General features: G+C 42.9%; 1 protein-coding gene across 7 annotated transcripts in view; it reads right to left on the reverse strand.

The window, feature by feature from the left end:
• Positions 1–763: 763 nt before the first annotated feature.
• Positions 764–21102, reverse strand: part of esrrb (estrogen-related receptor beta) — a 47797-nt gene continuing 27458 nt past the window's right edge. For all 7 annotated transcript variants that reach the window (XM_044375799.1, XM_044375798.1, XM_044375802.1 and 4 more), the window contains 4 exons: positions 18056–18166; positions 17367–17528; positions 7029–7298; positions 764–4038 (listed from right to left, as the gene is read on the reverse strand). In XM_044375799.1, coding sequence (XP_044231734.1) covers positions 3794–4038; positions 7029–7298; positions 17367–17528; positions 18056–18166 — 788 coding nt within the window. In that variant the 3' untranslated portion in view covers positions 764–3793. The remainder of the gene's footprint in view (positions 4039–7028; positions 7299–17366; positions 17529–18055; positions 18167–21102) is intronic.

Genomic DNA, 21102 nt, shown 5'->3' on the forward strand with positions numbered 1-21102 from the left:
GCTGAATTATCAGTCAGTGTGAGTGTGACTGGCCGTAGTAGAATGGGTAAATACACCGAGCAGAGGGCAGAGTTAGGGTAAGGGTTGCTCCATGGGGTGAATGACTAAGTAGACACACTACTGATGGTTAACACAGTAAGGAACAAATGCCTGCACTAAGGTAGTTATCTCTTGCTAATAACTACTACAATGATTATTGTTTTTTTTTTAGCCATGACGACAGTATGACTCATGGGACAGCAATGCCGGTCTGATTTTCTAACCACAACTTTTGTCAGACTGAGATATCTCAACAGCTATTGGATGGCTTGCCATGATATTTGGTACAGATATTTATGCTCCCGTCAGGATGAAGTGTAATTAACTTGGTAATCCTTTTCATCATCAGGTCAAATATCAGTTTATCTAATACTTTGTTTTAACTTGCAAAACTAATCACATTCCCATCAGTCTCAGCTGTTCTTTGTGTTTACTGCTAATTAGTTAGCATGCTAACATGCCAAACTAAGGCAGTGAACATGGTAAACATAGTCAGCATAGTCATTGTGAGGATATTGGCAAGCTAATGTTAGGGTTTAACATTAGCTCAAAGCACAGCTGAGCCTAAGTACATCCTCATAGAGCTGCTAGCATGGCTGTAAACTCTTAGTCTTGTTTGTTATTCTGTTGCCTTAAACTTTGGTTTGTGGTTGAATGTAATTTATAAAACTTTTCATCTTGGAAGTTTGCTTTACAGCAGATTTTTACTTAGAAGACAAAAGAATCACAGAGTTCAGGGAGTATTTAATTCATTGATCCTTTACCTTTTTGAAAATCAAAACGTAAAATTTACACAGATATTGGTGATTCAACGATCAGAGATATCAATGTACACCATTGCCAAATGATATATTTCACACCATAAATACTCATAACACAGAAGCAGGAAATAAGTTACCTGCCCCTGTCTGCAATTTATCATCAAGGGACCAATTCTGACACACTGATGTTCATAAAAACACATACCCGCTTAGTAACCAAAATGGGGGTCACACCCACTGATGGCAAAGTCATGTGGTCAACGTGAAGCATGCTTTACCTTTACAAACAGATCTATGAAGAATGAATGGGAGGAGAAGATTACAATTACAAATATTTTGGCAGGAGCACTGAGGGACAGAAACAATTTTTAGATAAAAACATGGATGGCTCAGGTATGTCACAGACATGTAAAGATGATAAAGAGCAGAACGTGTTGAATCAGAGAAATATTGACAATATGATAATGAGGTAGTAGTCAGCAGGGCGCTGCATACTTTATTTTCAATGGTATTTCGGCAACCTACTGTATTGATGCTGATATATTTACACACTTAGACACAGCTTGTAATGTAAGACATGTTCTCTTTTACTTAACACAGTGCCATATTGCAAGGTAAAAAGAAAAAAGGAGAGGACTCCCAATATAATGATTCTTATGGCTGATCATCTTGGGCCACTACAAAATTCTATTTGTAAAGATTTTCTGCAAAAGTTTTCATTTATACTGCACTTTTATTGAAACAAGCAAAAAAGTTTTTTTTGCCAGTAGAGCAAATCAAATATAGTTCTTCTGATATACAGGATAGATGTTTTTGATTAGAGGGATTTAGAATATGTTACCTAATAGCGTGCAAATTCTCCCAAATCTAAGTAAAAGCATGCTTTCAGCATGGTTTCAGTCAGAATTGGTCCCTGTTGTATTGCACAACAGTAAAATAACTCAAGTTATATTGTCACCCTCTACAGTGGAGCTTGTTAACTGGACAGCGGCTAGTTCAAGTTGGGATGATTAGGTGCTGGAGTGGGTAGTCTTCCTCCATTATGTGGCCATCAGGCTGCTGTAAAAAAAAAAAAAAAAAAAAAAAAAGGGATGCCGGCCGCTGGATCAGTGCTAGCCAATGATATCGCAAGCATGGCGGCAACTCTACCTTACTGCAATGTCAGGGATTCCTTTGATCACAGTATCATATTGTTGTGACAGCGCCACAATTTATCACATCACATAAAATCCTTCAGTAGTATAAGCATTCACCTCCAACACAATCTCTCTCGTGTGGAGACGGGCGGCACAACTATGCTGCACTGGACTACAGTATTACTCACACCCAGCGTAATGGACATCTAGCTAAACACAGGGAGAAGGGAGCACGAGATCTCGCTCTCCCACCAGAGATGACACCTTGTACTGACACACTGTTGGGTTGCTGTTACCCTTTGGAGCATGCTGACACTTTGTTTCTTGCATAGCTATTCACATGTGCATGCTTGAGCATCCTGAGGGCTCCTTGCAGATGCCTGCCTGCCTCCTGGCCGGTGGGAAGGGTGTTACTCTGCACCGGCCACTGTGTCAACATGGGGTCAAGAAGAAGTGTTCCACGTGTCTACTGTACTCCTGGAGGAGGGCCGCGCAGACAACAACCTCCTGCTAGGTTAAAAATAAACCCAGTGTGAAGTGCCACCACTCCAGCTCTGCACCTGCCATTTACCTCCGTTTGGTTGAAGCTCTATAAATGCAGGCACAGCTATTAAAAGACGGGAGGTGTCTAAAATGGTGAGAGCAGATGCTGGGCACCTTGCTCCCTGTGTGTGGAATGACTCTGCCACAGGCTTAAAGGGGCCCAAAATAGAGTGGTTGACATATGGACCTCTGATTGTTTGAACATGGAATCTCCTGGACTTATGCCACTCCGCATAAATCCTTTGATACTGTCACACCAAACCCGCTGATCATCTTTCACCTAGCCCGAATCAGGTCATCTATTTGCATGCCAAGGGGCAATTTCCACAGGCTTAAACAATGACCAAATTTGGGGTTCAATAGGTTACGTGAACAGCACCGACACAAGAGGAGGATAGGAGAAACACTAGTGTGCAACAGTGGTGCAGTGGTGTGTCCCACTGGTGAGGACTGAGATACACAGGCATGGTCTTCTAGCAACAGCAGCATTGAAAAGCACATGAAAGATAGGAGGTGAAGCCTGGCTTTCCCACAGCTCCCTTTTATTGCTGAGTTACTACAGAATAAGACAACTGACTATTGTAACTGCCTATGCTAGTTTGGTTAAACATGGGACCAGCAAGTCTTCCAGTCTGAGACAGATCCACAGAGATCACACGGCTTACTGCTCTGGAGAGGTATATCCAAGGACATTTAAACTGATAAGAGTTCACATTTAAGTAACAATTTTAGTTCTTTTTTTCCAGGAGGAGAACAAGAGAAAATGGCCACCAAGTTCACCACACTTTGAACTGTACACTCAGTCTTCCAATAATAAATATATACATGTCCTGGTCAAGTTCAGGCAAAAACACAACTGTTAGACAAGTGAGTCTGTTTATGGTTGTTGACACCTCTGCTGTCTTCAGAACAAATTTAAGGAACTTTTAGTTTTCTGAAAAAAAAAAGAAACCTTTTATCTTGTTAACAAGAACTGGCAACTACTTCTGAAGATGCTGAGGGGCAGAGGGGTCCTTCTTCATATACAGCATGACCACTGACAATTAACAAAAACCAAAAAAATTATTACTGTACATAGTATTTCTTATATATTTTAAATTAATCTGCATCATTTTTATATTTATACTAATAACCAAGTTTTGCATTTGTTCTTTTTTAGATAGTGTCCCAGGGTTCCAGGAGGAGGAGGAGTGAGAGAGGTCAGTCTCTGTCCTGCTTAGCACAGTCAGTGGGGGTCTCCTTCTCCTGAGTACCCTCAGCCTTGGTTCAAGTCACTTTCTGTTACGCTAACGCAGCCCTCCAGCCACCCTCCGATCAGACCTTGGCCTCTAGCATCTCCAGGAACAGTTTGTGCATGGGCACCTTGCCCTGCACCTTGATGCTGTAAAAGTGCTGCACAGCCTTGGTGGCCGTCTGCCGCAGCAGGGGCAGGGTCATGAGCAACTTGCCCGCCCGCCGTGGGTCCTCCTGGTGCTGGCTGCTTTCGTAGTCTTGCAGGGCCTCGTGGAGAGCGTCCTGAAGCTTCTGGACCGCCTCCATGTCCTCTATGTGCATGGAGTCTGACAGGACGAGAGAACAAAAAAGGGTCATGAAAATTGATGGATTTTCAAATTTGAAAAGAAAAAAAAAAAGTAACTTGTGGGAAATGTAGTTTGCACTTTGTACACTGGTAATATAACAGGAGTGATGGGAAATGGATTTTTCTAAAACAAAATTAAATCTCATGATTGATCTTTACTGCTCTGTCAGTGCAGTAAGGTATGGAGCACATTATCAGTATAACTCACACCCTGACAAGATAAAGAATAGATCATAAAAAGAAAAAAAAAACATCTGTTTTATTTTATTTATTTATTTACTTATTCTTTGGTGGACTGTGCAGGATATTCATATGGCCCTTGACCAGCGAGACTGAAAATCAATGTTATCCTCCAGTAACAATGGCATTAATAGCACCCAATCTCTGCTGAATAAGTACACATTATAAACCTCAACGTTCCAAGGGACAGACTGTTTTCAAACAAAAAAAAACACAAAGGAAAAAAAAGGGGCTCCATAAGAGATTTGGACACCATAAAGATGAATAGAACATTTCCTTCCAATTAATTTTCTTCCTACTCTCTCGGATTTCTGACCATCAGAGTGAAGGGGAAAACAAATATTAATGGGCTTCAAAGATCTACAACATTATAGTGTTTAACATATTTACATTTTGACCAGTAATGTGAACATATACACTAAAAACTGAGAAATTTATAATTTGTCTGTATTCAAAAACTATGACTCTCTCTCTGCCTCAGTCAGCCCAAATCTCTCCCACCTCCTGACCAGTTTTAGATCAGTCTACAGTTTCAGTCTAGAAGGCTTCTCTCCAGTGTTCCTCGCTCCTATAATGTTTCGCTACAGTGCCACCGTTTTTTACTGATCCATCATGTTACAGCACTCCCCTCTCATTCTCGCCTTTTCTGCTTCTGTTTCTATCTCGCAGCCTCTCTCAGGGACAGCCCGGGGTTGCGGTTCTCTCACTGGTTAACCAGTGTCTGGCACTCCAGAGGCACCATGTCATTGGCTGCCTGACTCGTCTCACCTTGGCGGTGCATATTTTACCACACGGGACAATAAAAGGCAAAACAGATTTCAGACTTCGCCCCAAATTCATTGACTAGAACAACTGTATTCCCAAGACCTTGAGACATTTCTCACCCTGACGGTTTTCAAGCCCACAGTGGTGAAATGAAGTAGGTCGTTTTGTAAAGTGAATGGGGAAGGGAGGGAGGAAGGGAGAGGATGGAAGAACGTAATTATCTCTTGTTCTTTTCACAACGGCTGGAAACACAACCTAATAAGCATTTTTACAAATCAAACCAATATTTTGTTCTATTTTTCACACTCTCAAACACACACGCAGTTTAATAATAACCCTGATTTCAACCGTGCTGTAATGAAATGTTTTGCAGCGAGGGGGAAAAAAAAGTGAAAAATAAAAAGAGAGATAGAGACATCTCAACAGATGGGAAGGAAAAGAGGGCAGCAGACAGCGAGCACGCAGCTTGTAGTCCTTGGAGGAGGGGTAGACTTAAAAAAACAACTCTGAAGAAACAATTTCCTCGCAATCCATCAGTGAGCACACGTCGATCCGATTGATAAACTGCTAATTACAAAATCAATCGCTATGAATTTTCACAGCTGTCAGACAGAGGGGCTCCCGGGAGAGTGATCTCCCAGAGACCTTGTTCTAACGTTGCGGACACCCTCCTCCTCCCCCTCTTCTCTTCTCTCCTCGACCCCCATCCCTCCTCTCCCCGACACCTCCCTACTAAAGCTCTGTTGTCTGAAAGCAAAGCCCCACCATCAGCATTTTCATTTTTCAGCCCGGACAAAACAAGGGAAAGCAGCCCGGTGACCCAGGCGTGCAATTGATCAGAGCGGGACAGGTCCTGCCTCCTCAAAAGGAGCCTGTCAATAGCAGCGTGCCATCTTCACATTGGAACAAACGAGGCCTATCACTCCCTGATACTCATTCCATTCGACTTAACACATTTTATTGACAGCCCCTATGCTCCTAATGAAATGCTAAATTTATCTCCCGTGGCTGCTGTGCCCTGCAGCTACTGTTATGGAGATAGAGAAAGAGAGGGAGAGCGAGCGCTGGAGAAATACCACAACATGGAAGGTGTTCAATCAAAAAAGCTCACTCCTCCATCCCTCTTTGCTGTACACTGCCCTTATCTTCTCTCCATCTCTCCATCTCACACTCCAAACTAAAGGTTACACTGAGAAACTCCTGAAAAACTAAGAAATGTCATTTCTGAGACAATACCTCACAGTGTACAGTTTCTGTCTGGTGTGAATTACTCAGAGATCCAGTCAGAAAACAGTAAAATCTCCTGAACAAATAATACACGTGAAGAATGTCTCAGAGTAGAATTTTAATCTAAAATACTGAGTGTTAAAAATAAAGATATATTGTGTGTGTATATTTGTATATTTTTCAGATATTGGGTGAATATTAATTTATTACAGTAGGTTAAAATGCTATAGGCCTTATTATTATTTTCGCTCCCTCTTACTTAGTTGGTTTAAAATAAAAAAAGCATTATATTTTTGACTGCAAAAATATCTTTAATAGTTTTAACAATAATTCTGTTACACAAACTAAGATAAAATAATTTAATGTTTTTAAAACAAGAATAAATTAAATCATGGAATGATATAATAAGTGTAATATCCTTTGTGATTTTAAATTTAGAGGTAAATATTGTTGAAAGAAATTATTTACACATGGTTTAATCAAAGACTTTGGCTAAATTAGAGTAACTGCTATTTCTTCTGTTTGGATATGAACACAATTTTTATGTTTTTATTATGAAATACTAAGATGTTTAAAATACATAAGTGTACATGGAATAAATCATTTTACTTTTTCGTAGGCATCACAATTAATTTTCATTTTTCTATTGCTTATCTGAAACATAGTCTTAATCAAAATGCACAAAAGATTTGTTTCAGTTAAATGTTATTTCTGATGTGTGCTGAAGATGAACCCCACCTGAGTTGGCGAGAGCGATGGCCTTGAGGGTGACAAACTCCTCCTTCTCCACTTTGAGCTTCTTGTATTTGCGGACCAGCTGCAGGATTGAGACGTAGAGGTCGAGCAGGCCCGTCAGCCGCGAGTGCTCCTCGTCCATGATGTAGTCCTCGGCGTACACCAGCTCGTCTTCGTACGGCAGCGAGCGGAACACAATGCTGAGGATGAGGATCTCCATCCAGGCGCTCTGCAGTAGACTCATCTGGTCTCCCAGAGACAGAGTGGAAAAGCCTGGAAGGACAGAGGGGCACTGGATGAGGAAGGAGGACTGCATGACAACAGGAATGTATGAGCCTCGTCCATGATTTAACAGAAGTCTTCTTTTATTAAATAAAGTGTTTAAAAGTAAAAGAAAGAAAAACAAACAGCACTTTGAGTTGATCGGTATACCAAACATGAGTTGTCAAGCCTCGGTAGCCTGGAGTGCATGCCGAGGCACATGTTAGCAAGGGGTGTTTAATTTTAAATGCACAGTGGAAGGTCCTCTTTGAAGCCGGTGTCAGAGCACCCGAGTGGGCTTTACTGTTAAGTGAGGACAGTAAATCGGTGCAAAGGTCTGGGATACACAAAGCCATGTGTTTACCCCTTGTATCCTGTCACACTTTTATTGGTGTGAGGGGGATTAGCACTGAGGCGCATTCTCATTGGAGGGGTTGAGGACATGACATGAACTGTGTAGCAGGAGGAGGTGATGAGGGGACGTACACACATACACACACACAGATACATGTGTCAACCAGGAAAAAACACGCGTACACATGCATATCACATGCTTACGTATATGTATGCACATAAATCCATACACATGAAAGAGAAAAAAAAACAACACACACACACACACACACACACACACACACACAGAGCACAGGGGGTCACATGGATCAAGCCCAGCCTGAAGACCTGCTTAAACCCAGGGCTCCACTCTCCAACAGCAGCTGGATGGGCTGAAATTGGCTCGGTCGCATCAAACCACTGTCATTTCCTCTTCAACACTTCTATGTGTGCTCAGAATAGAACATTAAAGGGGACATAATACACACATTTAAAGGTCCATATTTTTATTCTGTGGCTCTGCTGGAATATCTTTGTATGATTCACAGTTCAACTCCTCCTCCAACTCCTTATTTATCTTATACTGACCCTTTATACAGTCCCTCAGTTCAGCCTCTGGCTGAAACAGGCCATTTTAGCTCCTGTCTCTTTAGAGACTCCCTTGCCCCTCCTGAAGAGCCCACTCTGTTCCGATTGGCCAGCTGTTGGAAGCTGCCCTTCAGCAGACATCTGCAGGCTGCAGAGACTTCATCAACAAACTATGCAACAAACTATAGTAGTAGGATTTCACTACTTTTTTTCGTTCTTTACTCAAAATGTCAACTTATCAAATACATCCGTTCATATTTGAGCCGGAATCCAATCTGAAATATGCGAGTAAACAATACAAACAACACATGGAAAACCTTAGCAACAACATTACCAACCAAGGCTATGGAACGGACTGCCATTTCTGGGCATGCACAACAATCTGACGTCAACTCGTCAGCAAGATAGAAAAAGACGTCACAAATGAAGTGTTAGGAGTAGGCTGAAGCCTGGGCTTTTGACTTGCAGGCAGCATTTCTTCATACGTTAACCTCAAGTTTTACCTCAAGTTTTACCTCAAGTTTTGGAGTTTTGACTATGTTTAGCATAGATATCTGAGATCATAACAGTATATAAAAAACAGAAAAAAGATTATGTCTCCTTTAAATATTACTAACTGCTAGATCCCCCAAAGATGAGCTGTGAGAAATTCAAACAAATTAAAAAGGATAAAGGCAAAAAGAGAAAGGAAGAGAGTGAGGAGCAGATAACCAGATAGCCATCTCATCCTTTTTTCCCTTCGTACTACCCTTCAGCTGTCAATAAACTGCATGAACCCCCACTACCCACCCTTTCCCCTCCATCTCCAACCTCCCTTCACTGCGTGCCTGCAGGCGACCATTCTGACAGCATATTAGGCTCTTCAGCTCCGCCCCTGATTAATATGATTGCTTTTACAAGTTTGCTGTTGCCACGCTACCTGCCACTGCATGATTAAGAGGCGATAGATTACAGTATTGACCGGGGCACTCACCACACCTACGCCCAACGTTTTCTCTTAAATATAAATGATCCCTCTGGGGTGCAGTCACCAGCCTGATGTTTATCTCTTCCTGCCAGGACACCATGAACACACGCGTGCAGGCGGGCAGCTTGAGAAGAATAAGCGACATCATGAGAAAGCACGAGAGAAAGTGAAAAGGAAAAAGGACGGTGAAAGCTTGTGTGTGTGTGTGTGAGAGAGAGAGAGAGAGAGGGAGAGACAGGCAGAGAGAAAAGAAGAGCCAAGGAGAGTAGTACCTGAGTGTTCAATTTCCCTTATCGTGGTGATGACCACTGCAGGGGGAGAGCTGCAGGATACATTAATTAACAGATTGTGATCAGAATGTGAGGGCCTTCACATTTTGAAGGGGAATCAATAGTCAGTAGAATAGAGTGCTAACAGAAAGGTGGTAGTGCCTGGCTGGACTGGTCAGAGGTCTGAAGAGCGTTCAGCCCAAATTAGACCCAACAAAGCAAACTGCCGAAAGCACTCAAAACACTTGACTATTATCAGTGGAGGCAATAAGCCATATTTTGTAAAGGCCTGTACCATTACACATATCCAGACTGCATGTTAAAATCTTCTGTTGTGTTATTTCCTTGTCTGCATACATGGCCATTAAGTTGGGCAGAATGTGGACTGGCCGGAGGGAAATTGTCATGCAAGCATGGATGCAGTCTTGATTGCCGCATCAGGTTGGCATCACAATCACAGGCGAGGCTTTGTCTAGCCTTTTAATGCCAAGGAGGACTGAAGCGGAACTAAAGCACTGCTCCCAATGTGACAGCCCATGTGAAGGCCTTGTTCAGGGTTTGTTGGAGAGGGTTTAGAGTTGTTCTGATACAGCAGACACCTCTCAGCCATATGCACACACACAGCCCAGCAGCCTACAATTACCTTTGACGCTAAAAGTCCTTGAATTTAATCCAGTGTTGTGAGATGGAGAGGTGGTGTTTTTCTCCTGCTCCATCCCCTCTCTTCAGGGCCTAAATTATCGCTCCAAATGGGATCTCGTGTCGTTGCCTCGCCTTTTTCCACTCAATTTAATCGAGTAATGAAGTGACTTCCCGACTCCGCAGGTCACACGGCGCTCCGGCCGCCGCACTCTGAAGGTGGCCCGGTTAAGTGCCGTCGGAGTGGGTGATTTCCTCTAATGAAATATCAATATTTACATCTTCATTTCCAGCCCACTGCCTTGGCGGGGTTTGACCAAACATGACACAATATTGACCAAATCAGAGAGGCCTGTCTGCGCACTTGAAGGGCCTTTTCCACTCCACTGCTGAGTGCACCGGCAGATTTCCATCTGAAAGTCTTTGTGGCAGGAATGTAGCGATAATAACAATGCAAAGAGTTTTTCTTTGTTCACTTTGACCTAAACATCCTGCTGATATAGAGACCATACATTTATGTTTTAAAGGGATTTTCATTTTCACAATTACAAAATGTAAAATAGGTTTATCCTGTGTGACCATCACTAAAATTCAGTTCAATCTAGACACAGGTACAAAAATAAATTTAGGTGACAGAAAACAACACTACAGAGAAGCCCAGCTGACCACAAACTGCATCAGCACACCATAATTCATGGCTCAAAGGGTGAAAACAAGACCACTAAAGACCAACAACAGAAGCCAAAACCATCATCTCTCCCTTTATCTCTCCAAAAGCCCTCGGCTGCGGGCAGGAGGGGGCAGCCCAAACCCACAGACGGCTGCTTCAAACCTCTCGCAGAGATTAATCAGAGCACCGTTTCATCTGCCAGAGCACAGGACGGTCCAAAATGAAATGCTGGAGATTTCTGTTGAGCTGGAGTTCATATTCTATTAATTTATTATTGTTTCCCTCTCCCCGAGGGCCATTAGCGCGGGTAATAAAAAGAGATGTAATTACGAGGCACGGTGGCCCCCTCCAGCTGCAGCCCCCTCGTAACTCACCCTCAATCAGACAACAGAGCAGACAGAGGGAGGGAGAGAAAAGGGGAAAAAAATGCCGAGAGAGAGAGAGAGAGAGAGGGAGAGAAATGGAGGATAAAAGAGAGGAGAAGATATGGGCCAAAGAGGAGGGAGATAAGGAAGAGAGAAAGAGAGCAGCAGCAGGGAGCGAAAGGGGACCGAAGCACGGGGGGAAAAGGAAGAGGGAGATAGAAAGAGGAAAGAGAGTAATTCTGGCTGGACAGGGGCTGATCTATCATGGCCAGCTATCAGAAGGACAAGCAGGCCCTGAAGACTTCTGCCCAGCGGCAATCTCACCTCAGCCAAGTCAAGTGCTCTCTGGGCTCCAGTTGGAGTAAAACTGCCCCTAACAGGACCCCAGAGGTTCAGCACATCTTTTTTTATAACCTCAAACTGAGCTGAATGATCATACTGCCATAAGCTTATTCTATATCAAAGCTTTCTATTTTAGATGGTACATTAAAAAAGAGAACAAGGGGTAAAATGTATACACCTCTGATTTGTATAGATTCCTCTGATCTGGCAGAGTGACACACTATGGTGTAAGATGTATAACCAATACAGGAATGAAGGGCAATTTTGAACAGCTTCATAATGGTGTGTGTATGTGTCCACAGGCTTGTTTGTGTGTGTGTGTATAACTTGCAGCTGCCGACCATGATTCTTCCTGAATTTACATGACAGCGTCAGGAGGACCCAATCAATAGCAGCTTGGTAATAAATTGCTGCACTTGACATAAATAATTTGACCTGAAGTCCAGTTACATGTACAACACAAACAGCTCACTTTGCTGCAAGCTTTCCCTGGACGCTGATTTGATGACACAAAGGCTGCTTTTATATTGGACAAAATCATGTCAATACAAACTAAATTGACTTGGTGAGAACGTGGCTGATGTCTGAAAATTAATCTTGTTTTTTTTTTCTTTTTTTTTCAGCTCCATCGCTCACTTTCAGGAGAGTCGACTATCTGGTTTCTTTCGACGTGATAACCAGCCCATTATCCCATTGTAAGTAGCTGGGGAATGGATGATTTGACCAGTAGCCTGTGAATGTTATGAGGTTGAAGAACGTTAAATACAGTAATCCCCTTGTTTTAATCTGCACCCTTTGACCTCCTGACCCGAGCATGGCAGTCTTTAGCCCTCCCCAGGGTCCCACTGCCCATACTGACGTTACATATATCTGTTTAGCCCCAAAGACCAGGACGAATCAGCCTTTAATCATTGCCATAATTACACATAATTTATCCCCGCTGCCATCAAGCAACGTTGCTTAATGAGGGATGGCGCTCTGCTGACGATCACTTAAAGGCACATCAGCGTATAAGATTTTCCACAGAGCATTTTATATAAAATATGACAAATTCTACACAAATGCTACACTTTTATAATCTGGGAATTTCTACAGAGTCAACTTGGTGAAAACACGAACAGTTCACACACATGATTATGATGCTAAATGTACCTGCTCATGTGTCACAGTAACTAAACAAAGCCCTCCCCCACCCTGCCTGGCAGATGTCCCCTTCCTGGCCCTGCATACTCCTGACTGCCTGTCTGCCTCTGATACGCCCCCATCTCAATCTCCCTGCAGCTTTTCCGCCTTCCACCAGCTCTCCTGCCTTGGTTCAGGCCTCAGCATCCACCTGATTGCTCAATCTATCTTTATCTCCTGTGTTGAAGCCTACGTCAGAGGGTAAATTGAATATACTAAGAGCTGTCTGTTGGTGTCTATATTTAATAAAGTGCACTGATGAGGTGCTGATTTATTGCCGGGCAGTATTCACACTCTATTACAAGGAGATTACGCAGCTTGAGTGGGATCAGGCTGGCAACACAGTAAGTAGATTTCACAATTTAATGGCAAAGAGAAAACAGGAGCCCGGAGGGGGCTGGAGGAGGGTGGGCTGATGGGTGGGTGGGTGATTATGGTGGAGGGCTGAGCTGACACAAACACGACAACATACAAGATTCGCGATCTCTTTTTAACATCGCTGCCTCCATGCTAACAACCAACACGGCAGGCTCCTGTCTGTCAAATGCGGAGCTGATGAGCTGGAATCCAATAAAGCACAGATGATGAATATTCCCAAAACACCAGTAATGAATAGAACATTGCAAACAAGGCCCTTTCATTAGATTAATCTGGTCTGAATCTAATACCAGAAATGAAATAACACATGAGGAGGATGTTAGAATCACAACAATCTATTTTCAAAAGCAATATTTAAAAAATCTAAATGAACTGAAAACATAAACATAAGCTCCATTGCTGTTCAAATATTTTACATTCTACAGGGAACATGCCAGAGCAAAAATATGTTTTATGGCGTAGAAGCAAAGCAGCAGCAGCAGCAGCAGCAGCAGAGTGTCAATGTTTGCTTGGCCCTTTAGCCTTCAGAGAATTCCCAGCTGAAAACACTCCGGCCTAGGAAGCTGGGATGGGAGCCGGCAAACACCAAACAACGTGCACCTCTTGTATAAGCAGCATGCATAGCAGTTTTTACATATGAACACATGACATTCCCACCGCGGGTGGGAAGGAATGTGGGGTGACATGGGGCTACAGGGGTCACACTAGTATCCCGTCACTCCTGAAGAAGGCAGCAATGTCAAGGTGGTAAACAGCTTTTGGTGTACTGAAGCTGTCAGTATGCTTCTCTTGGACAGAGTGAAATGCAGCTTTACGGGGTGCAAGGGGACCAGAGGGGTGGACAGTGGACTACTATGTGTGTCAAAGGTTGTTAGCACCTTAGGAGCAACAAGCCATCTGTCAGCATCCCCCTAACACTGCTCCTAATGACCCTGCCACCCTCAGGCAACAGCCGCGTTAGACTCTGCTTTGTGGTGCTATTTGGAGCAGTGACACTAGTGTCCAAAAGCTCCACAGTGATTATCAGTTAATCAAAGGCAGATTCAGAATGAGGGCAAGGCTGCAATCTGACTGGCAAACCTGTGAAATGGCTCTTGCGGTGTGACACCAGCCTTCGATATCTACTTCATTAAAATAAAGGTGACAAGTACACCCGATCTTATTGATAAATTGTGTTCTTATTTCTGTTTTTCTGTCATCTGAAATCACTGACAAACATCTGAAAAGCCCTTCAAGTACGTATACTGAACTGTCATGGTATGTTAAATAGAGCCGAGATGACAAAGTTGACATTGGACCCTGTAAGGCAAAGATACCATCTACACTAATGATACCGCTTTGATATCCTCCAATCGCCCTCCAATTAAAACTCAATTGGACCACTCTACTCCAAATTATGCCACTTTTGAAACGTGTTTTGAAACGTTAGCTGAGAATAGGGGAAATTAAAAATCAATTGGGAGAAGGTAAGTGCCAATTTTCGTGACATTTAAATTGTTACATTTGGACTTTAGTTATTGGCCCATCTGTCAATGGCCTAATCAATGTGCTCTACTTCATAATGAACTGTTAATCTTTTTAATTCTATTGCCTAAGGCCACAAAAATCTATCAGAATGCAATCAGCAGTTTCCCCCCTTTCCTTTCTTTTCCTGGAGCGCACAGAGGGAGAAATATGGTACGAACGGAGCATGGTAGGCTGCCCTGGGGTACCATTGGTGCATAGAGTGTTAGTGCATGGAGTCTCACTCAACCACTGAACCGTCTCTGATCAGGTTCAGCCATGTACAACTCAATTATGCAGCCATTTCATGGCCAGAGGACACCCACTGTCCTAATACAGACACCACCAAAGGGACAGACACAGACCATGCACTGAGCTGAAGTAGAAGTCTTTATTCTGTCAAATTATCTTTTTAATTTATAAAGAATATGTGGGATTTTGAAATAAGGGCTAAAAAGTGAGCAAATATAAAACAGAAGCAAGTGTGAGTGTGTGTATTTATACAGAAGCAGATCAGAATAATCTACTTAAAGGCTGGCATCTTGCAGGTACTGCACATTGTTTAGCACAACCGTTCAGTTCCAGGTCTGACTACTACTACAACTGTTCCACTCTTAGTAGGAACAGAAAGCCTTACTGCCTCAGGTTTTGGGTTGACCCTCATACTACCAACATATTTAACATACAACTGTGGTCCCTGGGGACCCCAAGAATAAACTACTGTAAGAAACAACCATCGTAGCAAAATTATGTAATTAATGTCATCTGAAAAAACAGATTATTTTAGGAAAGTCACAGTTAATTTGCATATTGTGTAAAACCCAAATATATTTTTCTTTAATTGCAGCTTTTATCCCAAGTACAATCTTTCCACAAAGCCTTCAAGATGACTGACAGAGTTCCCCCCCCTCTATGTGATACTTTAAATTAGGACCCATGGCAAACATGAACTCAATAAATAGTTAATATAGTTAAAATAATAAATAGGACCCCAATACATTGGTATTTTTAAAAAGCATTAATTAAAATAGAAACAGAAAACAATGATATGAAGTCATTCAGGAACAAATTGATTGACAAAGTCTTGAAAAATTGGAATGACAGAATAAAGCACCTGTGAAATATGAGTAAAAGTATAACTCTGGGGTCTGCGGGTACCCAAGTCAGTAGGATTAAGGTTAAATGATCATTATCGACGCATTTGGAATGACAAGTTCTCTGCCGCAATCTGTGGGGCAAATCCCATTAACATTATGAATCTATCCACTGTACAATACGTGTTAGTATAATCTGATTAACATAAGGCTTCAACACTATGACACACAAAATCCTGGTTAGAGTGTACATTAACCACGTAACCACACACTAATCACACAATGATGATGCACTTGAGGATACAAGACAAAACCTTTAAAGCTTATTGTATATTAAATGGTGTGTAAAGTGTGTGTGATTTACTGAGAAAATTTTCAAATTCTAGTCATAAACAGTAGACACAACATAAGTGTTAACTACACCTACTTCAGGTTACTTGGTGGCCTCAGATGACCTGTGAGATATTCTGTATTTTTTTCTCAATAAAATATAAATGACAGACACTGTAATGTATCCGTATGCATGTGTCATAAGTGAGTGATGCCTCCACACCTGCACACTCTGTAGCCAGCAACCAGCACGGGAATGTTGCAGTTTTGTGCATGTCTGCGGTGCCAGTGCAATTTTTGGGTCACAATGATGAGAGTGTGTTATCGGGTCACTCATGATCCAGTCCTGAGTAAGCTCCTTGGTTAAACTCTCAGTCTGCTGACCATGCAGGGCCCGTGAGGAGTGATCCAACAGTGAACAGTTTAGACGCGTAAGGGACAGGGGCTGAGGCCAGGGCCTGGGAGCATATCCACCTCTAATCTCCTTACTATCAGATCTGTACCTGATTAATACCTCTCCTTCTGAGAAGTACTCTAATACCTTTTCAGTACAAAATGCACCTGCCTGAGGTCAGCTGGAGTCCACTTTACTTTACTGAAAATAAACGAACCATCTAAATCTATGAAATGGGATTGAAATTTATCTTCTCAGTTAACTGATATGACACCAAAGCATGCACATATATGTGTGTTTGTATATTTGAGAGAGAAGGCACAGATTGTGTGTGTGTGTGTGTGCGTCAGCGCGTGTTTGTGTATGTGAGAGTGGAGGCACAGAGTGTATGTGTGTGTCAGCGTTACATGCTGACAGCTCTGTGCCTGTCAAAGTTATGCTGATGAGAAGAAGAGGTTATGGAGGTGCCGCTGAGGGACACATTCATTTAGTTTGTTACCCCTCCATGCCTACAGCACTGTAATGTTATAGAGTTATGGGGGTCAAGCTCAAGATCAAGGAGAATCTGCCTTGGTTGCAAAAAAAGAGCGGCTAAACAATGTGTTCTCTGTCAAAATCAGAGGAAAACTCTTGAAGGAAGCAAAATCTCTGCTGACGTGAGGCGCTGTATCCTTAATTCAACAGCCTCTTATAACACCTCGTCTATCAGAATGTCTATGGGGCAAGGAAGAAACATGATTATGCCCATCAATAATTCAATGTGTGTGTGTGCTTGCGCTTTGTGTGTGTTCGTGTATGCACATGTCTGTCTGTGTGTGATATGATGTCTTGTTATACAATGTCTTGATTAATTATCTACATGTGTGTGCATGTTTATCTGTACGGAGTGTGTGTGTGTGAGACAGGAGACAGAGAAAGATAAATAAAAGGAGAAAAAAAAGAAAAAAGTGCTTTAAAATAAGACAGAGCAGAAAGGTTAAAAAGCAGAAGAGGAAGAAAAGGAATCAAAAATAATTTGTTTTATACCTGGGATGTGCTTGGCCCAGCCGATGATGACCACCAGCTCGCGGTCAGCCAGGTCGCACAGCGTGGTCAGAGCCTTGATGTCGCTCTCCGGCATGGTAGGGTCAGGCATGGCATAGATCTTCTCTGGCTCCGCCACCAACAGGTGAGACACTATCTTTGTGACTGAGGATAGAGGAGGAAGGAGGAGGATGTCAAAGCAAAGTAGAGGTCAAAGGTCATATCATAGGAAAGCTCAGCGAGGCGCAAAGATGCCCCGCATTGATAAACATTGTACATTGGTGCAAATTCTAACACGGTCCAATGGTGGTCACACTTTCACCGTTTCTTTCTCTTTCTCATTATGCAAACTAATGGATGGAGCCTGAATTTGTGTGAGTGAAATGAAGGCATTGAAAGCTCTTATCCCCACAGAATGCATGCAAGTGGAAAAATGTATGTGTGAAAATGTGAGACACTACTGTCCTCAAGCACTTCGTCGTTGTTTAATATCGGTCATATGCTCAGAGACTTATTATAATTCAGCTCTGACCAGAACAATTACCTGGCCTATATTTCTGACCAATGAACTCTCAACTGTCCAAACATGGGAGGGACAGGGGAACATGAGTTTGGCCTAGAATTTCGCCTTAGTTTTACCTGTTTGCTGGCAGAGGAGGGAGACAATGGGCTAGTGATGGAGCAGTACTCACGAGGCTTTTTGGTGGGAGGGGGGAGCGTCAAGCCCAGGTACGGGTTGTTTTCTGTGTCCAACCTCCGCTTGTACTTCTGTCTGCCCCCTCGCACGCGGTCCAGACGAACCCCTGGGGGGAGAAACAACAGGAGAGACATGTTGAGATGAAGAGAATGTATCTTTTCTAGACCAGGTCTTAAAGGATACCAAATACATGAAATCTAACTAGGTCAAACAAAGTGCAAGGATACAAAAAAATCATAGATAAAATTACACATTAATAGAACATTACACTATCACAAAAATACAGATAAATATTCTGTAAAAGATCATATGCAAAAGCATTAGTGTGAGTAACTGTACTGGTCTCTAGCTTGTATGTAAGCATAATAAAAGGACTGCATAGTAGCATGAAAGTGTGTCTGTGTAAGCATGCACGTCAGTGTGTCTCTGTGTGTGTGTGTGTGTGTGTGTGTGTGTGTGTGTGTGGATGTGTCAGAGCCGCGGCTGCCTTCCCATATGTGGTCCATGCCTGGCTGGTCTACTGTGACACAGCTGAGCCCAGAGCAGGTCTAAACATATGAATATTTAACGCAGGGTCAATGATCTCACAGACTGGCCCTCTAATTATTTAGCTTTTGGGGTGAGGCAGACTGCATACTAATTAGCTCCAGCTACATGCCTCTTTGCTTGCGTGTGTGTGAGTATATGTGTGAGCTCAGGTGTGTGCTCTTTGGGATCCGGAAAAAGGAACTTAACCAGCCTACAAGCAAAGACATAGTCCCATACACACTGTACAAAACATCCGCTGTCATACTGCAGATAGATAACTAGGTATTGCTTTCCCATAAAAGACCCTTATTTCACCCCTCTTTCACTTGAGTAGCACTGAGGCCTTATCACCCCCAGCCACACCTAGGGGGCCAGGTTCCACACTGATACTGTAAATGTCAAGCCGGCCTCATCATAACATAAGTTATTTATTATCTCATTATTTGATAAGAATGTTTCCATTTGGATGTCTTTTCTATTCTATTAATTTTCAACATAGTTAAAATATTTCATCTACGCTGTTCTATTTATTTGATACCACCGGGCAGGTATTTGGTTATTTAATGTAATTGTATGCAAACATTTATATCTTGCTTCCCCATATTTGGACCTGCGTGTCGCTGCTACCACACAGCCTAAATATCCCTGATATCTTAATCCTGTCAAGAAGGAGAATCCCTTCAATTTACCTGGTATGCATAATGTAACCCCCAAACAAATTTAATACTAAAGGGTGGATGAGAAAAGGCTCAATGAAATGCTTGTGGTGGAGGAGGAGTTAATTTGTCAGCCTCCTGCGTCCTCTGAGCGAACAACACCCGCAGCCAGAGCACTTCCTTGATGATTTCATCACTTTATAACAGGGAGGACAGTGTCAAACCTGTGCATTGTGTGGCCACTGCAAATGAGCCTAATACAATTTGCCCATCAGCAAGTGCTCTTGGAGAGGATGAGTTTGGATGTGTCCCATGCACGGTGATTGGAGGTCGCTCGGTGAATGGGGGAAGGAAAATCGGATGATGTAAGATAGAACCGGTGGCCTTCATTTAACAAAGAGGAATTCAATGATGGATTTATGCAAAATATCTTCTTGATTTTCACCACTTATCTTACATCGCCGTGGCCTCACTCCACCACGCTGAATGAATGGGGGGGTCCGGTAAACTGTATTATCATTTAACTGTAAAATAGAGATTTCTTCTACTTATATAAATTATTCGATTCCCTAGAAACACAAATCTGATTAGGATTGTCTTTCAATTTCCTGACACTGACAACCCACTAACCTAATTACCCCCAATTCCCAACAGAGCCTCATCCTTCCCAGCAAGCACCAGGGAATCATCTGATGGCAACCACCTATACTTTACATGCACGTACACACACACACATATACACAATGACAGTTTCACCTTTATGTGTATCAAATCAAAAAATAGATTTTTTTAGTGCAGATCTCGTCTGTGAAGGTGTCTTGAGAATAGTTTTCAAACATCCTCCACTCGCTGCTCAGATTGAAGTGTTTAACAACTTTCCAATTTGGCCGAGATGGCGCCATTTCTACTGTAGGTATAGAAAATTCCTCTCTTAGTTGAATGTGATGTCATCACTTTCTACAGTTTCTTCCGGCTCTCCCGATGAGCTCAGCCACTGCCAGGTGGCTGTGCTCCTACTCTCCATGATCCTCTCTGCCGGTTGAGTCATGTGGCTGTGTCAGCCAGTGTAAAGCCAGTGATGAAGGTAGATGGGTGCCTCTTTTAATTAGAACAGTCCTGGCCATAATTAACAGATGCTGACAGGAATTAAAGCTTGGCACTAACCTGTCTCATTTTACTGTCCAACAGGCCCAGACACAGGCAGAGAGGAAGAGAGCGTGATTAAGAGCAGCTAGACGGATTCATTCACTCATGATGTCAGGCTATGGACAGAACTTTATAGGGGCCTTTGTAAGGTTCATATGTCGGTTGGTGGCACTCAAAGCTTTGCGGTCTGACTCTGACCGCTGTGTTGTGCTCCCTCCAGAGTAAACAGTAGGTGTGTTATAAATGTGCGAAGAGAGTTGAGTACCACCTCATCCAAAGTCATCTCACTGTTTTATGGCCCACTACACCATGCAGCGGGGCTAGCAGCGGGTGAGCTCGGGTATCATCTCTTCAAAGCAGGGTGCTGGGGGATAGGGCTTTTGGCCAAGGCGGCTGGCATTTGTGCACGGATTAGCGCAGGCCTCCGGGTGGGGGCTGGGGCCAGCTGACTTAGGGCTCTTCTTTCTCTCCAAAAACAATAATAATCCCCTTCCGAACACACTCCTACAAAAGGGCCTGTCTTCACTCACTTTGTGTGGACGGCCATGGCAGGGGCCCTTATTTTGAGTCTCTCACCTGTTCTGGGTGTCTCTCCCTGGGGAAAGTGTCAGGATGTCTGGGATGGTTGGCAATGCCAAGGGGGGCTTAGGCGGACCCTATTTTAGCTGGGAAAATCAGAAGGCCACATGGCAAGGCATGGTGAACCTTGCCT

The sequence above is a fragment of the Thunnus albacares genome, chromosome 15 (assembly GCF_914725855.1).
Source record: "Thunnus albacares chromosome 15, fThuAlb1.1, whole genome shotgun sequence".
In the NCBI taxonomy this organism is placed as follows: Eukaryota; Metazoa; Chordata; class Actinopteri; order Scombriformes; family Scombridae; genus Thunnus; species Thunnus albacares.